Source organism: Staurois parvus, unplaced genomic scaffold, assembly GCF_062004578.1.
Source record: "Staurois parvus isolate SC_StPar_1 unplaced genomic scaffold, SC_StPar_1.0 ptg001855l, whole genome shotgun sequence".
Lineage (NCBI taxonomy): Eukaryota > Metazoa > Chordata > Amphibia > Anura > Ranidae > Staurois > Staurois parvus.
In genome coordinates this window covers 28,044-47,390 of record NW_028319651.1, presented here as the reverse complement: position 1 = coordinate 47,390, position 19,347 = coordinate 28,044, and the positions used below count along the sequence as shown (strand labels likewise).

The following is a 19,347-nucleotide window of genomic DNA, read 5'->3' as shown; positions in this document are numbered from 1 at the left end:
AGTACTTTGTTGTTCACTCACAGAGCCGGGTACTGCACTCTAGGGGGAGGCAGAGAGCACAGCACACACTCCTTCCTTTGCTTTCACTGCGCTCAGCTATTGAGCAGTCTGACGGCTCCTAGTGCCAATGACAGATCAAGCCTGAGCTCTGAGCCTGCTCAGCAAGACGGCCCTCGGGGGACACACTCGCCCCCACCATAATATCCACTCTCCATTGGCAAGCAGGCAAGTGGAAATTTCAAGGCCTGCTGTACACTGTGTGTTAGGTATATGTGGAATTTTAATATTTTCCTAATTTAGATGAAGTGCCCCTTGTTATAGGATTGCAGGTGAAAACCAAAAAAAGTTTAATTTACAATTTGGCCACGTCAGAATCCACCAGCCTAGCTGAGCGCCACGGATGACCATTCTCACCTCGGCCGTGCTGTTTAACCATGTGGGACTTCAGGCTCTGCTTGGATGTGAATATCTTGCTGCAGTTGGACACAGAACATCGAGCCTTTGAGGCATCCACATCTTGAAGGTGCTTCTTTGAATGGATATACAGACTGCTACGGGCAGAGAACTTGGCTCCGCAGCCTGAGGGAGAAGCAAAAATAGACACATTCAGAGTCTGTGCATGTATGAGCATCACTAAATGTTGAACATTGTGCTGTATATTCATCTAAACTGGTAACATGAATAAAATACAACACCATTTCAGAATACCAACCATGTACAGTGCCAATATTGAGGCAAATATTAAAGATAACAGGGTGATATCAACTATAGTCAGTCCCCAGCTGCTATAGGAGAGTGTGGGTTATAACATTAGAAAAACATCTTGGGTTCTATTAATAGAGGTTTTTTAAAAAAGATACACAGAAATTTTACCCAGGTTTTACACTTTATCTGGATACAGTTAGAAGAATGTGTAAAACCTATGTGAAAGCTGTGTAAAGGCATTGAAAAACAGACCCCCTAATGGCCGGAGGGTACCCATAGATCAAAAAAATAAACAAAACAGCATTCAGCTCTTTAGATGACCATTCTCCTCCTCAGTATGCCATAGTGGTCAGTGGTGAGAGTACAGAATGGTGGGTGAAGCCCGCATATGGATCATTTGGAATTTAAAATATTTAATTAACCCCTTCCTGCTGACACCTCCTGGCCCTTTAACAGCTTTTAAATGCTGGGAGGCCGAGGCAGGACTTGGGACATATGACCGCTGTGATTGGCTGTCATATAATTGGAAAGCTCCCGATTGCTAGTACGCATTGGGAGCTTTTCTGTCCCCACCCGTGTCCGTGCTGGGAGTGAGCAGGGCACGCACTCTCAGCACAGACAAGTGTTTACATAGGGCCACATATATGAAGCCTCTTGGCGGTAAAGCCCAGCCGCACATGTGCGGCCTCTCGGGGTTAAAAGCCCGGCCGCATATATTATTATTATTATTATACAGGATTTAAATATTATTATTATTATTATACAGGATTTATATATTATTATTATTATACAGGATTTATATTATTATTATTATACAGGATTTATATATTATTATACAGGATTTATATTATTATTATTATACAGGATTTATATTATTATTATTATACAGGATTTAAATATTATTATTATTATACAGGATTTATATATATTATTATTATACAGCATTTATATATATTATTATTATACAGGATTTATATTATTATTATACAGGATTTATATATATTATTATTATACAGGATTTATGGCACCAACAGTTTGCTCAGGGCTTTACAATATAACGGGAGACAATACAGCAACAATACAGTTCAATACAAGAGGGATAGGAGGGCCCTGATCCTGGGAGCTTACATATATGCGGCCTCTCAACGTTCAAGCCCACCCATCGAGGGGCCACATATATGCTCCACATCACCAGGAAGAAGTTAAAAGTGTTAGTTTGCCACTGTTTTCTGAAAAGGTGAACCAACATCAAACACATCCCCCACATTCCTTGCCGTACCTACCTCCAGGATTGCAAAGCCGTCAACCACTCCAGCAGTCCAGGCATTTCAAATCCCTACTCTTCTCTGTGCGCCATTAAAGGGAATCACTTCTGTCCCGGGAGTGCTGCATGAAGAGGGAGAAGAGTGGGGATATCAAATCCCCAGCCCGCTGGACTGGCTGCAAGAGTGCCGGCAGCTCAGCAACCCCAGAGGCAGATTAAATTGTTGACCAGGAGCGGTGTTGCAAGAGGTGTTCAGTATTAGTTCACAATTACATTTTTTCAAGGTGTGGGATGTGAATACTTGTGTTCATTAACCACTTGCCGCCCTGCCACTGTAGAAATACGGCGGCAGGGCGGCACTGGCAGGCAAAACCACGTTTTAAAAGGCGTGTTTTGTAAAACACGCCTTTTATAGGAGGCACGCCGCCGCCCTGTCCCGCCGATCACCGCCGCGGATGTCAGTCGCCGGGTCACAGCCGGTCTTTACCGGCTGTTTCCCGGCGATCGGCGGCAAACAGCACAGCTGCAGTAGCTGTGCTGTCTGTCACTTCCCTGACAGCTCGAGGACGAGCTGATCGAGAAAGAAGAGTTTCTCTCTCTCTCCATCAGCCTTGTCCCGCCCAGTACACACCCCTCCCCCTAGTAAAACACTCCTCCCCTCACTCAGATAACCCTTCCCTGCAAAATAAAGTTAAACCCCTTCCTCCCCAGTGCCATTAGTACAGTGTCAGTGTTTTTTTTTTCCACTGATCACTGTATTAGTGTTTTTGGGGATGTCAGTGACCCTAAGTCAGTACCCCCCAATGTCAGAATAACCGCCGAAGTCCCGCCATAAGTCACTGATCGCCGCCATTATTAGTATAAAAAAAAAACAAAAAAACTAAAAATTCCAGTATCTTTCCCGCCATTTGTAAACGCTATAACTTTCACGTAAACCAATTAATTTACACGTATTGGGTTTTTTTTTTTTTAGCAAAGACACGTCGCAGAATGCATTTTGGCAGAAATTTATGACTAAATTTGATTTTTGCTTTTTTTTTACTGGACATGTTTTATAGCAAAAAGTCCAAAATATTGGTTTTTTTTTTCCTCAAAATTGTCAGCCTTTTTTTTTTATAGCGCAAAAAATAAAAACCGAACAGGCGATCAAATACCACCAAAAGAAAGCTCAATTTGTGGGGAAAAAAAAGGATGTAAATTTCATTTATGTACCGTATTGCATGACCGCGCAATTGTCCGTTAAACTAGCGCAGCGTTGTATAGCAGAAAAATGGCGTAAATTGCAGTATCTATCCCATAGTTTGTAGACGCTATAACTTCACACAAAGCAATCAATATACACTTATTGGGGTTTTTTTTTTACCAAAAACATGGAGCAGAATACATTTTGACCTAAATTTATAACCAACTTTGAGTTTACTATATATTTTTTATAGCTGAAAGTAAAAAATATTGTTTTTCTTCAAAATTTTTGCCTTTTTTTTGTTTATAGCGTGAAAAATAAAAAGCGCACAGGTGATCAAATACCACCGAACGAAAGCTCTATTTGTGTAAAAAAAAAGGACGTAAATTTTGTTTGGGTGCAGCATTGCATGACCGCGCAATTATCAGTTGAATTAGTGCAGCGCCGAGTAGCAAAAAGAGGCGTGGTCATTAAGGGGGGGTAAATCCTCTGGAGGTCAAGTGGTTCAAATCTATCACAAAATTGAATTTCCCTTTCACCACTGCTACACTACTTTATTTCGGACTGATTGTTTATTTAGAAGTGTGGCAGCAATGACTTAACAGAGATTGGCGTTTGTTAGCGCGGAATATTTATTGCTCGATCTATTCTCGTCTATGAATGCAATGTAATGGCTTACCCTCCACAGGGCATTCAAAGGGTTTAGTGCCCAGGTGAGTAATCTTGTGGCCTTTCAAGTGCTCGGCTCTAGTGAACGACTTCCCGCAGCCTTCTACAGGACACGGGTATCGCCGGTCATCTTCATGTTTCCTTGTATACAAACAAAAAAAAAAAAAAGTGACAGCACGTCACCTACAGAAAACATCCATCATGTTTTTATACTGTGACATTATCCCACTACTATAACTACAGAATTCAGCACTTGCTTGTTATTCTGGAAAAAAACAAAAAAAACAAAAAAACCAAAAAAAAAACCAACACTGATGTATCGCTCATAGTTGAACACACAGCCAAATACTGACAATATTACAGAATCCATACCTTTTATGCCTTAGCAGCTTTGACATGCTTGTGAAAGAGACACCGCAGCTTTCAAAGTCACAAATGAAAGGTCTCTCACCTATAAAAAGGTAAGTAGTGACATCAGATTACATAGGAAACAAAGATTCCTCCCCATAAGAAACCCATTTTATATCTCTAATAAACAGTAATGGATAAATCAATGCAGATTTTTATATACAGAAGAACTACAACTGTAAAAGATTAGCTGGCCTTCTGTCTGTTGCCCCAAGGGCGTGCGGTATGTAAACCAAACCTGCAAGGGGTTGGATTGCTCCAGCAGATGACTGGACAGAAGGAGGCGGCCAAGTCGCCATTTAAAGTGGAACTGCATTGTATCTGAGCACCACAAACCAAAAAGGCTGTTTAATTCATTTTTATTATTCAAAGCCAACTTCCGCCCTCCCTGTCTCCATGCTTTCTTTTGCGGAGAAATCATTTTGAAAAACACTCCCTGGCATTTCTGGAATTGGCCATCTTGACTAAAAGCAGAGGATTCATGTATCATTTATTTCCTGGAATCCGTCTGCCCTTAGCCCAGGCACAGACTGAGCTCCGAACCCTGCTTCCCCTCCTGAAGACTGCTTGGATATATGACATCATTTGCCTAGGCATAGAAACCAGGAAGTAACGGATGAAATGTAAAGTTTAAAACAAGTAAATATGATATACTTTCCGATCTATTTACGAATGCTAGCAGCATAAGGATTAAAAACAATTCATGTTGACTGAGAAAATGAAGTCCCCCTTCCCTTTAAGATGACCAGAAGAGGTCCTGTGGGCAGCCAAAGAAGTGCCATGTAAAAGAGGGGGACAAGGAGCGCCGTACCCAGCCAAATGGGACAGGAGGTGGGAGAGTAACAGGAGCTAAGGTAGGATCTAGGTGGTGACCTTACATGCCAGGGTTAGACAAAAATGGAAACACAACATGATTTGCAGGTGTGAATGTGACATGTTTCGCATTGAAAGTGGCAGTGATGTAACATTCTTTTGCTTCCGCTGTGTGATGAGACACCTAGCGGACAGGTGGGAAGCTTCACTTTCGTCATTTACTGCTAGTAATACGGAATCATGTCAGAGCTTAACCCCTTGACGCCGACGTAACACAAATATGCGGCCTCACGGACCTGGGCTTTTTTCCGTGGGGCCGCATATTTGCGTACCTGTCTGTGTGCTGGGAGCGTGCCGCTCGGCGCGCTCCCAGCACCAAGACCGCGGTGTCACTGAGAGCCACGGGTCCCGTTCTAACGATCGGGACCCGGGACTCCCGATTCCGGGTCACGTGATCACTGTGATAGCCTCTGATTGGCTATCACAGTGATCAATCACTGTGCAGCCCGGCCCCCTTGTTTTCTCTCTCTCTATGAATGGAGAAGAGAGATACATTGTATCTCTCGAACTCCTGACAGAGAGATAAAAAAAAGTTTGTAAAAAAAAAAAAAAAAAAGATAAATAAATATTAAAAAATAAAATAAAAAATAAAGAAAAATACCTAGATCAAGGTTTGATCTAGTTCAGTGCCAGGGTTAGTGTTTGGGTCAAGGTCAAAGGTCAGGGTCAAGGGCAAAGGTCAGGGTCAAAGGTCAGGGTTTAAAAAAAAAATTGGTATCAGTGTCAGTTAGTGTCAATGTCAGTGTGTTTTATGTAAAAAAAAAAAATTTAAAAAAAGACAAAAACAAAATGCGCACTATTGTTTCTGGACTGTACTACGGGTACAAACAACAAATAACATACACATATATGGTATCGCTGCGATCGTCAAGAACTGGAGAATGTATTTTGGGCTGTTCTTTGATGGTAGGTTATGGTCGTAACAAGAAACACACAGTTAAATTAAAAAAAAAAATATTTTTTTTACTATTTTGGCCCAGTTTTCCTTTAATAATAAAAAAAAAATTAGGAGCTATCCATTACCATTTACCACGAAATGAAAGCCCAATTTGTCCTGAAAAACACAAGGTATAATCCACCTGGATGTACAAAGTAGTTGTGACGATATGTACGGTTTTACTATCATATGTCAACGTTGCAGAATTGTGCTTAGGCATTTAGATTTGTTTTACCCTCAGGCGTGAAGGGGTTAAGGAGCTTCAAAGACGGCACATTGTTGGTGTAATTTAGCCAGCGCCTCTGTGACTGAAGTCACCAGTTTATTTGCTGCGTCGTGACATACAGTATCAAAGGTTTTGACAGCATATACAGTTTCCTGGAAAATGTCGTCTGACAAGCATAGCCACGGTTGACATGGTCAACTGACTTTATAGTGTACAGTGCTGAGCTAACTGTTGGCGCTACATAAATCCTGTATAATAATAATTTAAAAAAAAGACAAAAGGACATTGCGCAGGATTGTGTCCCGAAATAGGAAAGCAACTGCTGCAAAAGTTTTCATGGGACTGAGATTGAGCTCTGCAGTCACTTTTGCAATAATCGCATGCTAGAAATCCAACATGCTGATTGTACTCAAGTTGATCAATGGATCGGTAATAACAAAGTGCTAGAATAATAAATACTGATAAAAGAGCAAATAAATAATGTGACAGTTTGTGGTAAAAAGTGCTTGGTACAAAGGTTGATAAGTGACTTCAAACTTCGGTGGCGTGTCAGAAGTGTGGTAAAAATACGCACTCACCAGATGCGTATTTTAAATACGCATGTAAATAATATAGCCAGAGGTCCCCCTCTCAGGATGGGATGGATGGGAAATGCCGTTTATGGATTCTCCCCCCTCTGGGTGGTATAGAACTTTAAAGGTGTCTTCCTTGGTGGGTGCAGATAGGGTCCAGCCAGAGGCCTCCTTAATGGATGGATGCTTGTCAACCAATATTAACGGAAACAGATCCCTCCTCTGGTTTAATGGAATGTTGCCACTCGAACCACTGCGTCATCCGGAATGGGCTCTCTAGATGAATGTTGTAGCACAGTCTAGTTGCAGGAGCCCATGAAGATGATCACGCTGTGGCACTTGTCTTTGTGTCAGAGACCTGAAGACAAGATCAGCAATCATGGGGAGATTCTCCCAACAGTTGTCCAACCAGCCTAAGTAAGTTATCGTCAGACCATTACAGCCAAGTCTTTGCAGTGTATCAAAGAATGTACGGAGTCCCTGCTCGATCCTTACCCGATCAACTTGAGTACAATCAGCCTGCCCATAGATGGATCGAATCTCGGCCAGCCCCTGCTAAACTGGCTCAGATTCGAACCCTCTATAGCCAGCTTAACCCCTAGACGCCGACACACACAAATATGCGGCCTCTCGGCGTCTGGGCCTTGAAGCCGAGCGGCCGCATATTTGTGTACCATTTGAAAATACATATGTGCTGAGAGCGCGCCCTGCGTGCTCCCAGCACACATGTCCGTGACTCACGGAAAGGTCCCCGATCTCCCCTTGCGATCGGGACCTTTTCCGATCATGTGACAGCAAATCATGGCGGTCACATGACCCTAAAATCCCGGCTTCTGAAACCTCTTAAAGGGCCAGGAGGCACCAGCGCAAAGGGGTCAACTCTTGTCACCTCTTACTGAGCACGCTGCAGAACTGCAGCTACGGGAACACCGACCTGTGTGGCTGCGTAGGTGTATCTTCAGGCGGCAGGCTTTATCATACTGCTTGTTGCAGCCAGGAAAAGAGCAAACAAACTGTTCCTGTTCCCGGACATGAGCTCTGTGATGGGAGAACAAGGCAGTCACTGTAATAAACGTCTTGTCACAACCTATAGGAAACAAAAAAGGTTTTATTTATTTTACTGCATTTATTCTATTGTAAAAATAGTAAATGACAAAAAAGGCCGGCATTGCAGTCTCTGCAAATACCATCTGGTTGTAAAAGCAACATTCTGGCTTTAACCACTTCCAGTCCGGACACTTTCCCCCCCTTCCTGTCCGGACACTTCCCCCCCTTCCAGTCCGGACACTTTCCCCCCCTTCCAGTCCGGACACTTTCCCCCCCTTCCTGTCCGGACACTTCCCCCCCTTCCAGTCCGGACACTTTCCCCCCCTTCCTGTCCGGACACTTCCCCCCCTTCCAGTCCGGACACTTTCCCCCCCTTCCAGTCCGGACACTTTCCCCCCCTTCCAGTCCGGACACTTTCCCCCCCTTCCAGTCCGGACACTTTCCCCCCCTTCCAGTCCGGACACTTTCCCCCCCTTCCAGTCCGGACACTTTCCCCCCCTTCCATTCCGGACACTTTCACCTCCTTCCAGTCCGGACACTTTCCCCCCCTTCCATTCCGGACACTTTCACCCCCCTTCCATTCCGGACACTTTCCCCCCCTTCCAGTCCGGACACTTTCCCCCCTTCCAGTCCGGACACTTTCCCCCCCTTCCAGTCCGGACACTTTCCCCCCCCTCCAGTCCGGACACTTTCCCCCCCCTCCAGTCCGGACACTTTCCCCCCCCTCCAGTCCGGACACTTTCCCCCCCTTCCAGTCCGGACACTTTCCCCCCCTTCCAGTCCGGACACTTTCCCCCCCTTCCAGTCCGGACACTTTCCCCCCCTTCCAGTCCGGACACTTTCCCCCACTTCCAGTCCGGACACTTTCCCCCCCCTTCCAGTCCGGACACTTTCCCCCCCTTCCAGTCCGGACACTTTCCCCCCCTTCCTGTCCAGGGCAATTTTCAGCTTTTAGCGCTATCACACTTTGAATGACAATTGCGCGGTCATGCAACACTGTATCCAAATGAATTTTTTCATCATTTTTTTTAGATAGATAAAGCTTTATTTTGGTGGTATTTATTCACCACTGGGATTTGTATTTTTTTTTGCTATGTAAATGAAATGTCCAAAAAATTTTTTAAAAAGTGTTTTTTTTATAAAATTTTGCAAATAAATAATATTTCATCATAAATCTTAGCCAAAATGTATTCCGTTATCTTTTTAGTAAAAAAAAAATCCAAATTAGTTTATAAGCAAAAATTATAATTTTTAAACATTTTTTTTTACATTTTTATTTTATTTTTTATTTTTTCTTACATACTGTCACCCTAGCAGTACAGTGTCACCATGGTGACACTGTACTACTTGTGAGAGGTGATAAAGATTTTTTTTTTTTTTTTTTTTACACCGATTGTTTTTACACCCATAGAGGATGTAAAAGCAATAATTTCTCTTTCTCTCTGTCTGCATTCCTGCACTCATTGAGAAATACAGAGTGAGCTGTGATTGGTCACAGCTTGTCACATGGTACAAGGCTTTTGTGATTGGCCCTGTACCATGTGACCTCTGTGATCATTCACAGATTTCACACATAGTAAGCAATGATGTCACAAGTGACATCTTGCTTACTACTTTGCATGTGATCACTGATTGGCCAATCAGTGATCACATGATCGGGACCTCGTACAGGAGGTCCCGTCCGACGATCGGTGTTTCACTGTGTCCGGAGGACACAGCGGGCACCGGATCGCGGTGCTGCGCGCTCCCAGGGAGCGCGCACAAGCAGGGTGCGGGGAGGCCGTTTATAGACGGCCACCCGACCCTGCAGTGCCACCGTCCGGCCGTTTATATACAACGGCCGGACGGGAGGTGGTTAATACCCTGAGGATACTTTAATGCTTTCAAGAAACAAGCACGTAGATGATTTGGAACTTTGCTTGTATTTCCTAGATACTTGTTGTGGGTTAGTGACTAAGGCCGGCCATACATGGGTCGAAATTCGACCAATTTTTCATCTGAAAAAATCGAACCTAAGAATTTCGCTCTGTTAGTGAGTCAATGGCACTGGTTGATTTTCGTGGCTCCTCCCCTTTTCGGTCATCAGGCGTGTTGAAAAATTTGTGAAAAAACTACCGATTTTCAACTCGATGGTCAAATCGTACCATCGTTTTCCCGAAAAGAATATGCGCATGAGCCGTGACCTGGAAGGCACAGAAGTTTCGCCTGTTATATGGGGTGAACTTGATGACTTGGTTGGCCGATTTTCGAAATCTTTGATGGCGCCATCGGATTACCGAGCGAAAGTTTTCGATTTTCAGACGAAAAATCATTCGGAATTCGAACCATGTATGGCCCGATTAAGGGCCCATTCGCACCGCTGTGGTGTGTTGACACAAATTATGCCACGAGTCCTCGTGTGAAGGCACCCCGTTCATAATGAATGAGCAGTCAATGTACCAAAAAATGGTGGAATTTCTGGCAATACACCACAAATTATTTGCACTGAAAAGCACATCGGTCAGCTAGATGTGTTGGTCTGCCATTCAGAATGAATAGAATCACATCACACAAATCCGCGTATCGCGTGTTAGTGCAATAGTGTGATTGGGCCCTAAATGTAATGAGCACAAGACATATTGGCCAATATTTGAAACAAAAGACGATCCGCTCGATACATGGACTGTATTCTCATTACTCCACTGTTTTTACAGTTTGTTTTATATGCTACAATCATACTGTTTATGGTGAGGTTGGCTAAAGGGACTCAAACACCCCCCCCCCCCAGCCTTCCCCTACTCTACACCCCCCCCCCCCAGCCTTCCCCTACTCTACACCCCCCCCTTAGCCTTCCCCTACTCTACACCCCCCCCCCCCCGCCTTCCCCTACTCTACACCCCCCCCCCCCCCGCCTTCCCTACTCTACACCCCCCCCCCCCCCCCGCCTTCCCCTACTCTACACCCCCCCCCCCCCGCCTTCCCCTACTCTACACACCCCCCCCCCCCCCCCAGCCTTCCCCTACTCTACACCCCCCCCCCCAGCCTTCCCCTACTCTACACCCCCCCCCCTAGCCTTCCCCTACTCTACACCCCCCCCTAGCCTTCCCCTACTCTACACCCCCCCCCCCCTAGCCTTCCCCTACTCTACACCCCCCCCCCCTAGCCTTCCCCTACTCTACACCCCCCCCCCCCCCTAGCCTTCCCCTACTCTACACCCCCCCCCCCTAGCCTTCCCCTACTCTACACCCCCCCCCCCTAGCCTTCCCCTACTCTACACCCCCCCCCCCTAGCCTTCCCCTACTCTACACCCCCCCCCCATAGCCTTCCCCTACTCTACACCCCCTTCCCCCTAGCTGCGTTTGCATACCGCGCGTTTTTTAAAGATGACTCAGGAGACCTTCCTAAATGCCCAGAATGCACTGAAAAATAGTACAAAATTAACTATTTCGGACATTTTGAGAAAAATAGAGAGAGCAGAAGCAGAGAGAGCAGTATGTGTGGAGATTAGTGGTCTTTTTTTTGTTTTGTGGTGTTTGGAGGTGTTTCAGCTCATTTCTGTGCATAAATTATTGCAGCAGTGTACAAAAGTTTTCTGCGTTAAAAAAAAAACACGACTGTAAACTCAAATGTCTACAAATGACTGTAAAAGACGATGTGTACATGGATAGATAGGAAGACATTGGGGAGAGTTCAGGGGCTGCTGAAAAAAATGCTGAACATCTCCTAAACGTGAGTTTATCAGCTGCAGTGTACATGAGCCCTTACTGTTGCAAAGTTCCCTAACTTCTTATTAAAATACTGTCGGCATCTTCCGTGCATTGACTGGTCAGTTCATGTGGTCCGCCCGGCCTTGTTCCATACACTGTACTCCACTGAGAATGTAAACAATGCTCCGGCCTTGCTCCAGAGCATACACTCTACTCCACTGAGAATGTAAACACTGCTCCGGCCTTGTTCCAGAGCATACTCTACTCCACTGAGAATGTAAACAATGCTCCGGCCTTGTTCCAGAGCATACTCTACTCCACTGAGAATGTAAACAATGCTCCGGCCTTGTTCCAGAGCATACTCTACTCCACTGAGAATGTAAACACTGCTCCGGCCTTGTTCCAGAGCATACACTCTACTCCACTGAGAATGTAAACAATGCTCCGGCCTTGTTCCAGAGCATACTCTACTCCACTGAGAATGTAAACAATGCTCCGGCCTTGTTCCAGAGCATACTCTACTCCACTGAGAATGTAAACACTGCTCCGGCCTTGTTCCAGAGCATACACTCTACTCCACTGAGAATGTAAACAATGCTCCGGCCTTGTTCCAGAGCATACTCTACTCCACTGAGAATGTAAACACTGCTCCGGCCTTGTTCCAGAGCATACACTCTACTCCACTGAGAATGTAAACAATGCTCCAGCCTTGTTCCAGAGCATACTCTACTCCACTGAGAATGTAAACAATGCTCCGGCCTTGTTCCAGAGCATACTCTACTCCACTGAGAATGTAAACACTGCTCCGGCCTTGTTCCAGAGCATACACTCTACTCCACTGAGAATGTAAACAATGCTCCGGCCTTGTTCCAGAGCATACTCTACTCCACTGAGAATGTAAACAATGCTCCGGCCTTGTTCCAGAGCATACTCTACTCCACTGAGAATGTAAACACTGCTCCGGCCTTGTTCCAGAGCATACACTCTACTCCACTGAGAATGTAAACAATGCTCCGGCCTTGTTCCAGAGCATACTCTACTCCACTGAGAATGTAAACAATGCTCCGGCCTTGTTCCAGAGCATACTCTACTCCACTGAGAATGTAAACAATGCTCCGGCCTTGTTCCAGAGCATACTCTACTCCACTGAGAATGCAAACACTGCTCCTTTGATTATAAGGCAGGTCATAGATTATGCGATTTCCTTTCCTTCAAAAGAAAATCATTCAATTCCTCCATCAACACTGACTGAATCTCTCCAGTCGAGACATTGTGTTCTTCCGGCAGCAGGGGGCGTGGGGCACCGTGCCTGCCAGGGGAGTGCAATGGTTATTGCTAGCGGCTTTAATTGCTGGCAATAATCGCCTGCTAAAATCTGTCGCGCTGGTTGTACCAAACTTGGGTACAATCAGCCAGCCTATACATGGATCGGATCTTGGATAGTCCCTGCAGAACCAGCTGAGATCCGATCTGTCTTCGGCCGGATCAAGCTCAGCTGAACAGGATCAATCTGATCTGCTTTATTTAGTTCATTTAGAACACCAGCATGCATAGAACAGAACTCCAGTCAACATTTTTCTTTTCCCATGCAGTGGAGCTGTGCCCGCACGGTATGGGTTAACTGTTCATTTTGTCCAGGGGCTCAAGGAAAAGCTATACTTACCCCATCCTCCGTTTCTCCAGAAAGCTGCACTCCCCCACATCCAAGATGGACTGTTCCTGCCATCCTCACATCAAGAGTTAGTCACAATATGGCTATCGTGTGTGTTTGGGGGGGGGGGGGGGGGTTGGGATAGGAATGGCAGGGACTAGTCTTGTGCTCAGAGGATCTGAGGTAAGTATATCTCTGCTTTCTGAAGCCAAGAAAAAAAAAAAAAAAAGGTTTTAACCCACGCAGTGCTGGTACAGCCCTACTGCATGGGAAAAAACAATTTTTGTCTGGAATTCTGTAACCATGAAGATGCCCCCATGGTGGCCATGGATTCTGCATGACCTTCTGACAAGGCCACCACACCCCTGGGCAACCAGGCAATATTTGTGGCAGGGTTCCTACAGTCCAAGAAGCCAGGCAAAGTTAATGATGGGGTACACCCACATAGAATGCAGGCAAATGTTATTGTGTGGTGTGATTCCTACACCCTCAAAGCCAAGGAATGCCTATGGCAGAGTTCCTACAACTTCAAGGAAGCCTGGCAACGTTTATGGCAGAGTTCCTACAACTTCAAGGAAGCCTGGCAACGTTTATGGCGGGGTTCCCACACCTTCAAGGAAGCCTGGCAACGTTTATGGCGGGGTTCCCACACCTTCAAGGAAGCCTGGCAACGTTTATGGCGGGGTTCCCACACCTTCAAGGAAGCCTGGCAACGTTTATGGCGGGGTTCCCACACCTTCAAGGAAGCCTGGCAACGTTTATGGCAGAGTTCCTACAACTTCAAGGAAGCCTGGCAACGTTTATGGCGGGGTTCCCACACCTTCAAGGAAGCCTGGCAACGTTTATGGCAGAGTTCCTACAACTTCAAGGAAGCCTGGCAACGTTTATGGCGGGGTTCCCACAACTTCAAGGAAGCCTGGCAACGTATATGGCGGGGTTCCCACACCTTCAAGGAAGCCTGGCAACGTTTATGGCGGGGTTCCCACACCTTCAAGGAAGCCTGGCAACGTTTATGGCAGAGTTCCTACAACTTCAAGGAAGCCTGGCAACGTTTATGGCGGGGTTCCCACACCTTCAAGGAAGCCTGGCAACGTTTATGGCGGGGTTCCCACACCTTCAAGGAAGCCTGGCAACGTTTATGGCGGGGTTCCCACACCTTAGGCTTCATTCACATCTGAGCAGAACATTTTTGTGCATGTTTTTATGCGTGTTTGCAAACGTTTGTAAGCGATTTGTTCAGGCGTTTTCAGGCTTTTTGAGTTCTGGCATTTCTGTAGTAGCCAAGAGAAAAATTTCATCTGTGACATCACTTGTTGCCATGCCAGAAAAACACGCACTTTGCACATTGGTGTTTTTTTCCCTCATAGAAATACATGGAAATCTTTCTGAATGGAGCTACAAAAGTAGCTCTAAAACTTTTTGGAGCTTCAGACATTCTGCTTCAGGGGACTTGGGAGTGGAGATGTGAACCATCTCCATAGAGTAATACTGATTTTTCTTCTCCCCGAGCGTTTTTGGAGCTTCGAACTTCGTGCTACAAACCGCTCAGGTGTGAATGGGACCTTAATGGAAGCCAGGCAACATTTATGGCAGGGTTCCTACAGCTCAGCAGAAGTAAGGCAACATTTATGGCAGGGTTCCTACAGCTCAGCAGAAGTAAGGCAACATTTATGGCAGGGTTCCTACAGTTCAGCAGAAGTAAGGCAACATTTATGGCAGGGTTCCTACAGCTCAGCAGAAGTAAGGCAACATTTATGGCAGGGTTCCTACAGTTCAGCAGAAGTAAGGCAACATTTATGGCAGGGTTCCTACAGCTCAGCAGAAGTAAGGCAACATATATGGCAGGGTTCCTACAGCTCAGCAGAAGTAAGGCAACATATATGGCAGGGTTCTTACACTTAAATGGAAGCCAGGTAAACCTTAGGGTGGGCTTCCTAAACCCCCAGAAGCCAGGCAATAATTATGGCGAAGTTCCTACTCTCCCATGGAAGCCAGGAAAACCTTAAGGTGGGGTTCCTACACCTCCATGGAAGCCAGACATTTATGACAGGGTTGCTTCACTTCCATGGAAGCCAAGCAATCCTTAGCACAGGGTTCCTTCCCTTTCAGAAGGCAGGCAATCTTTATGTCAGGGTTCCCACACTCACCTGCTCCCCCTCCTTCCCAGGCAACCTACACCCTGGAAGCCAGGTAACATTTATCGCAGGGCTCCTACACCTCCAATGGAAGCCAGGCAAAGTTCACAGTGTGGTACTTACACCCCTGGAAGTCAAACAACATTGATGGTGGGGTTCCTACATCCCTGGAAGCCAGGCAATGTCTATGACAGTATACCCTACACCCTCGGAAGCAAAGCAGCATCTATGTTGGGGATGCTATACCCCCAGAAGTCTGGCAAAGTCTACGGCTGGGTTCCTATACGCCTTGGAAACGAGGCAGAATCTTTGGCGGGGCTCTTACTGCCTGGGAAGCCAGGCAACATCTAAAGCGGGGGTGGTATACCCCCAGAAGCCAGGCAATGTCTACGGCTGGTTTCCTACACCTTGTGAAGCCAGGCAGTCTTTACAGGGGGGTTCCTACACCCTGTGAAGCTAGGAAACCTTTATAGAGAAGTGCCTACACTCTCAGAAGTCAGACAATCTTTACAGCGGATTCCTACACCCCGGGAAACCAGAAAATGTATATGGCAGGGTTCCTAAACCCTCTGAAGTCAGGTAACATTTATGGTGGAAATGGTATACCCACAGAAATCATGAAGTGTCTATGGCAGGATTCCTACAACCCCCTGGAAGACAGGCAGCATCTTTGACAGGGTTCCTACGCCCTGGGAAGCCAGGCAACATCTAGGGCGAGGTTCCTACACCCCGGAAAGCCATAAGTGTCTACGGCAAGGTTCCAATAACGCCATGGAAGCCAACAACATTTATGGCAGCATATATGGCAGGAATGCTACAACCACAGAATCCAGGCAAAATCCATGGTGGGGATGCTACACCCCTAGAAGCCATACAGTGTCTAGGGCAAGTTCCTACATCCCAAGAAGCCAGGCAATCCTTATGGCAGGATTCCTACAGCCTCAAAAGACAGGGTCTATGGCAGGGTCCCTATGCCCCCAGAAACCAAGCAACATCTATGGTGGGGATGCTATAATCCCAGAAGCCATGCAGTGTCTATAGCAGGGTTCTTACAGCTCAGGAAGCCAAGTGATCTTTATGGAGGGGTTCCTACACCCTCTGAAGTCAGAAAATCTTTATAGTGGGGTTCCTACACCCCCATGGAAGCCAGGCACTGTTTAGTGCGGGGTCCCTACACCCCTGGAACATATACAACATTTATGATTGGATTTCTAAACCCTAAGAAGCCACACTGTCCTCACAGCGGGGTTCCTACACTCTCTGATGCCAGGAAACATTTATGTTGGGGTTCCTACACCTTGGGAAACCAGGAAAGCTTTATATTGGGGTTCCTACACCCCAGGAAGTGAGGAAAGCTTTATGTTAGGGTTCCTACATTCTCTGAAGCCAGGAGAACTTTATGTTGGGGTTCCTACAGCCTGACAAGTCAGAAAACATGCTGGGGTTCCTACACCCTCTGAAGCCAAACCATGGTCAGTGGGGTTCCTGCACCCTTTGATGCCAGAACACTATTATGTTGGGGTTCCCACACCAGGGGAAGCCAGGAAAACCTTATGAAGGGGTTCCTACACACCAGGAAGTCAGGTCACCTTTAAGTGTGGGTTCCTACACCCCTAGAAAGCAGGCCATGCTCACAGCTGGGTTCTTACACCCTCTGAAGCCATGGAAAGCTTTACAGTGGGGTTTCTACACCTTGGAAAGTAAAGAAACCTTTATGTTGGGGGTTGCTACACCCTGGAAAGCCAGAAAACCTTTATGTTGGAGTTTCTAGACCCTGGAAATGCAGGAAACCTTAACAGTGGGGTTGCTACACCCCAGAAAGCCTTTATGTTGGGGTTCCTACACCCTCTAAAGTCAGATCATTGTCACAGCGTGGCTCCTACACACTGATGCCAGGAAACCTTTATGTTGGGGTTCCTACACTTCCATAAGTCATACAATCCTCACAAAGGGGTTTCTACACCCTGGGAAGCCAAGCAATCTGGTGCTGTAACAGGGTTAATAACGGTGGGGTTCCTATGCCCTGGGAATGCAGGAAACCTTAACATTGAGATTCCTACACCCCAGGAAGCCAGACCGTCCTCACAGTAGGGTTCCTACACCCTCTGATGCCAGGAAATCTTAATGTTGGGGTTCCTACACCTCGGGAAGCCAGGAAATTTTTATGGTGGGGTTCCTACACCTCAGAAGGCCAGGAAATCTTTATGGTGGGTTTTCTACTTCATGGGAAGCCAGGAAACTTATGTTGGGGTTCCTACACCCTGGGAAGCCAGACTGTCCTCACAGCAGGGTTCCTACACCCTTTGATGCCAGGAAACATTTATGTAGGGGTTACTACACACCAGGAAGTCAGGAAAGCTTTATGTTGGTGTTCCTACACCTTGGGAACATGGGAAACCTTCAAAGTGGGGTCCCTACACCCCAGAAAGCTTTTATGTTGGTGATGCTAAATCCTCTAAAGTCAGACCATCCTCACAGCGAGGTTCCTACACCCTCCGATGACAGGAAACCTTTATCTTGGTGTTCCTACACTTCCATAAGTCATACAATCCTCACAGCAGGGTTCCTACACCCTGGGAGGCCAAGCAATCCTTTCAGTAGGGTTCCTACACCCTGGAAATGCAGGAAACCTTAACTGAGGTTTCTATATCCCAGAAAGCCTTTATGTTGGGGTTCCTACACCCTCAAAAGCCAGACCATCCTCACAGCAAGGTTCCTACACCCTCTGATGCCAAGAAACATTTATGTTGGAGTTCCAACAACTTCTGAAGCCAGACTTTCCTCACAGCTGGGTTCTTACACCCTCTGATGCCAGGAAACCTTTACAGCGGATTTTCTACACCCCAGGAAACCAGAAACCCTTTACGGCAGAGTTCCTTCACCCTGAAAAGCAGGACAACCCTTACAGCGGGGTTCCTACACCCCGGGAAGCCAGGAAACCTTTATGGTGGAGTTCCTACAACCTGGGAGGCCAGGAAATCTTTATGGCGGAGTTCCTACATTTCCACAAGTCCTACAATCCTCACAGCGATGTTCCTCCACCATGGAAGGCCACGCAATCCTTGCAGTAGGGTTCCTACAACCACGTACCCTCGAATTCACACTTGTAAGGCCTCTCAGGCTCGAAGTGAGTCCTGCGGTGAGCTCCCAGCTTGGTGGCGGTGGGGAAGGCCTCCCCGCAGGCCTCGCAGCGGAAGAGGTTCTCCTGTTCGTGGGCCTTGAGGTGGGCTTTGAGGTTGTAGACGGTGGTGAAGCTCTTGCTGCAGCCGGGGGCCTGGCAGGGGAAGGGGCGCTGCTTGTCGTGGGACTGGAGGTGCCGCTTCAGCTTGTAGAGGGTGGTGAAGGACCAGCCGCACTCCTCCACCTGGCACTTGTAGGGTCTTCGCTCCTCGGTGTGGCTCAGCAGGTGGACCTTCAGCTGCTGCTTGCGGTCGAAGGCCTTGGCACAGCCGGGCTCGGGGCAGCGGAAGACCAGGAGGACCCCCTTCCTGGCCAGGTCCAGGGCCTCCCCCAGATTCACCTGCAGCTCCCCGATATCCTCCACCAGGAAGCCCGCCACCTGCTCGTCCTTCAGCACCATGTCCACGTCCTCCAGGGGGTCGGGGAAGCCGCCTTGGGCCCCCGGGCCGCTCCCGCACGGCTCCTCCTCCCCGGCCCAGCTCTGGTGGGGGGTGGCCGGCGCGCTGCTACTGCCAGCCCGGGGCTGCGGCCTAGTCCCGGGGGCCTCGCAGTTCTCCAGGCTCAGCACGCCGTTCTCCAACCGGACGGTGACGAAGCCCGGCAGCCCCTGCTCCGGGGTCGGGCTGGGCCGGGGGGGCTCCCCCAGGCTGACCACCATGTAGACGGGGTGCGGGGGAGGGGCGGCCCCAGGGGCCTCCTCACCGTCTTCCGCCCCGAGGAGCCCCGGGCCGCCATCTTGGTGCCGCTGCCCCGCCGACGGCCCCTGGATTTCCATCTTGGTGTCCCTGTAGCATCAAGTGCGGGCGGAGGG

At 47.4% G+C, this 19,347-nt stretch overlaps 1 protein-coding gene across 4 annotated transcripts in view; it reads right to left on the bottom strand.

Annotated features, from left to right (window-relative positions):
* The window catches only part of ZXDC (ZXD family zinc finger C), a 41,865-nt gene extending 22,518 nt beyond the window's left edge, over positions 1-19,347 (bottom strand). For 2 of the 4 annotated variants that reach the window (XM_089664200.1, XM_089664201.1), the window contains exons 1-5: positions 18,447-19,311; positions 7,772-7,924; positions 4,194-4,272; positions 3,832-3,962; positions 415-579 (exon numbers count right to left, since the gene is read on the bottom strand). In XM_089664200.1, the coding sequence (XP_089520326.1) occupies positions 415-579; positions 3,832-3,962; positions 4,194-4,272; positions 7,772-7,924; positions 18,447-19,311 (1,393 nt within the window). Of the gene's footprint in view, positions 1-414; positions 580-3,831; positions 3,963-4,193; positions 4,273-7,771; positions 7,925-18,446 lie in introns of all 4 variants that reach the window. The other 2 variants (XM_089664203.1, XM_089664202.1) reach the window with 2 other exon arrangements.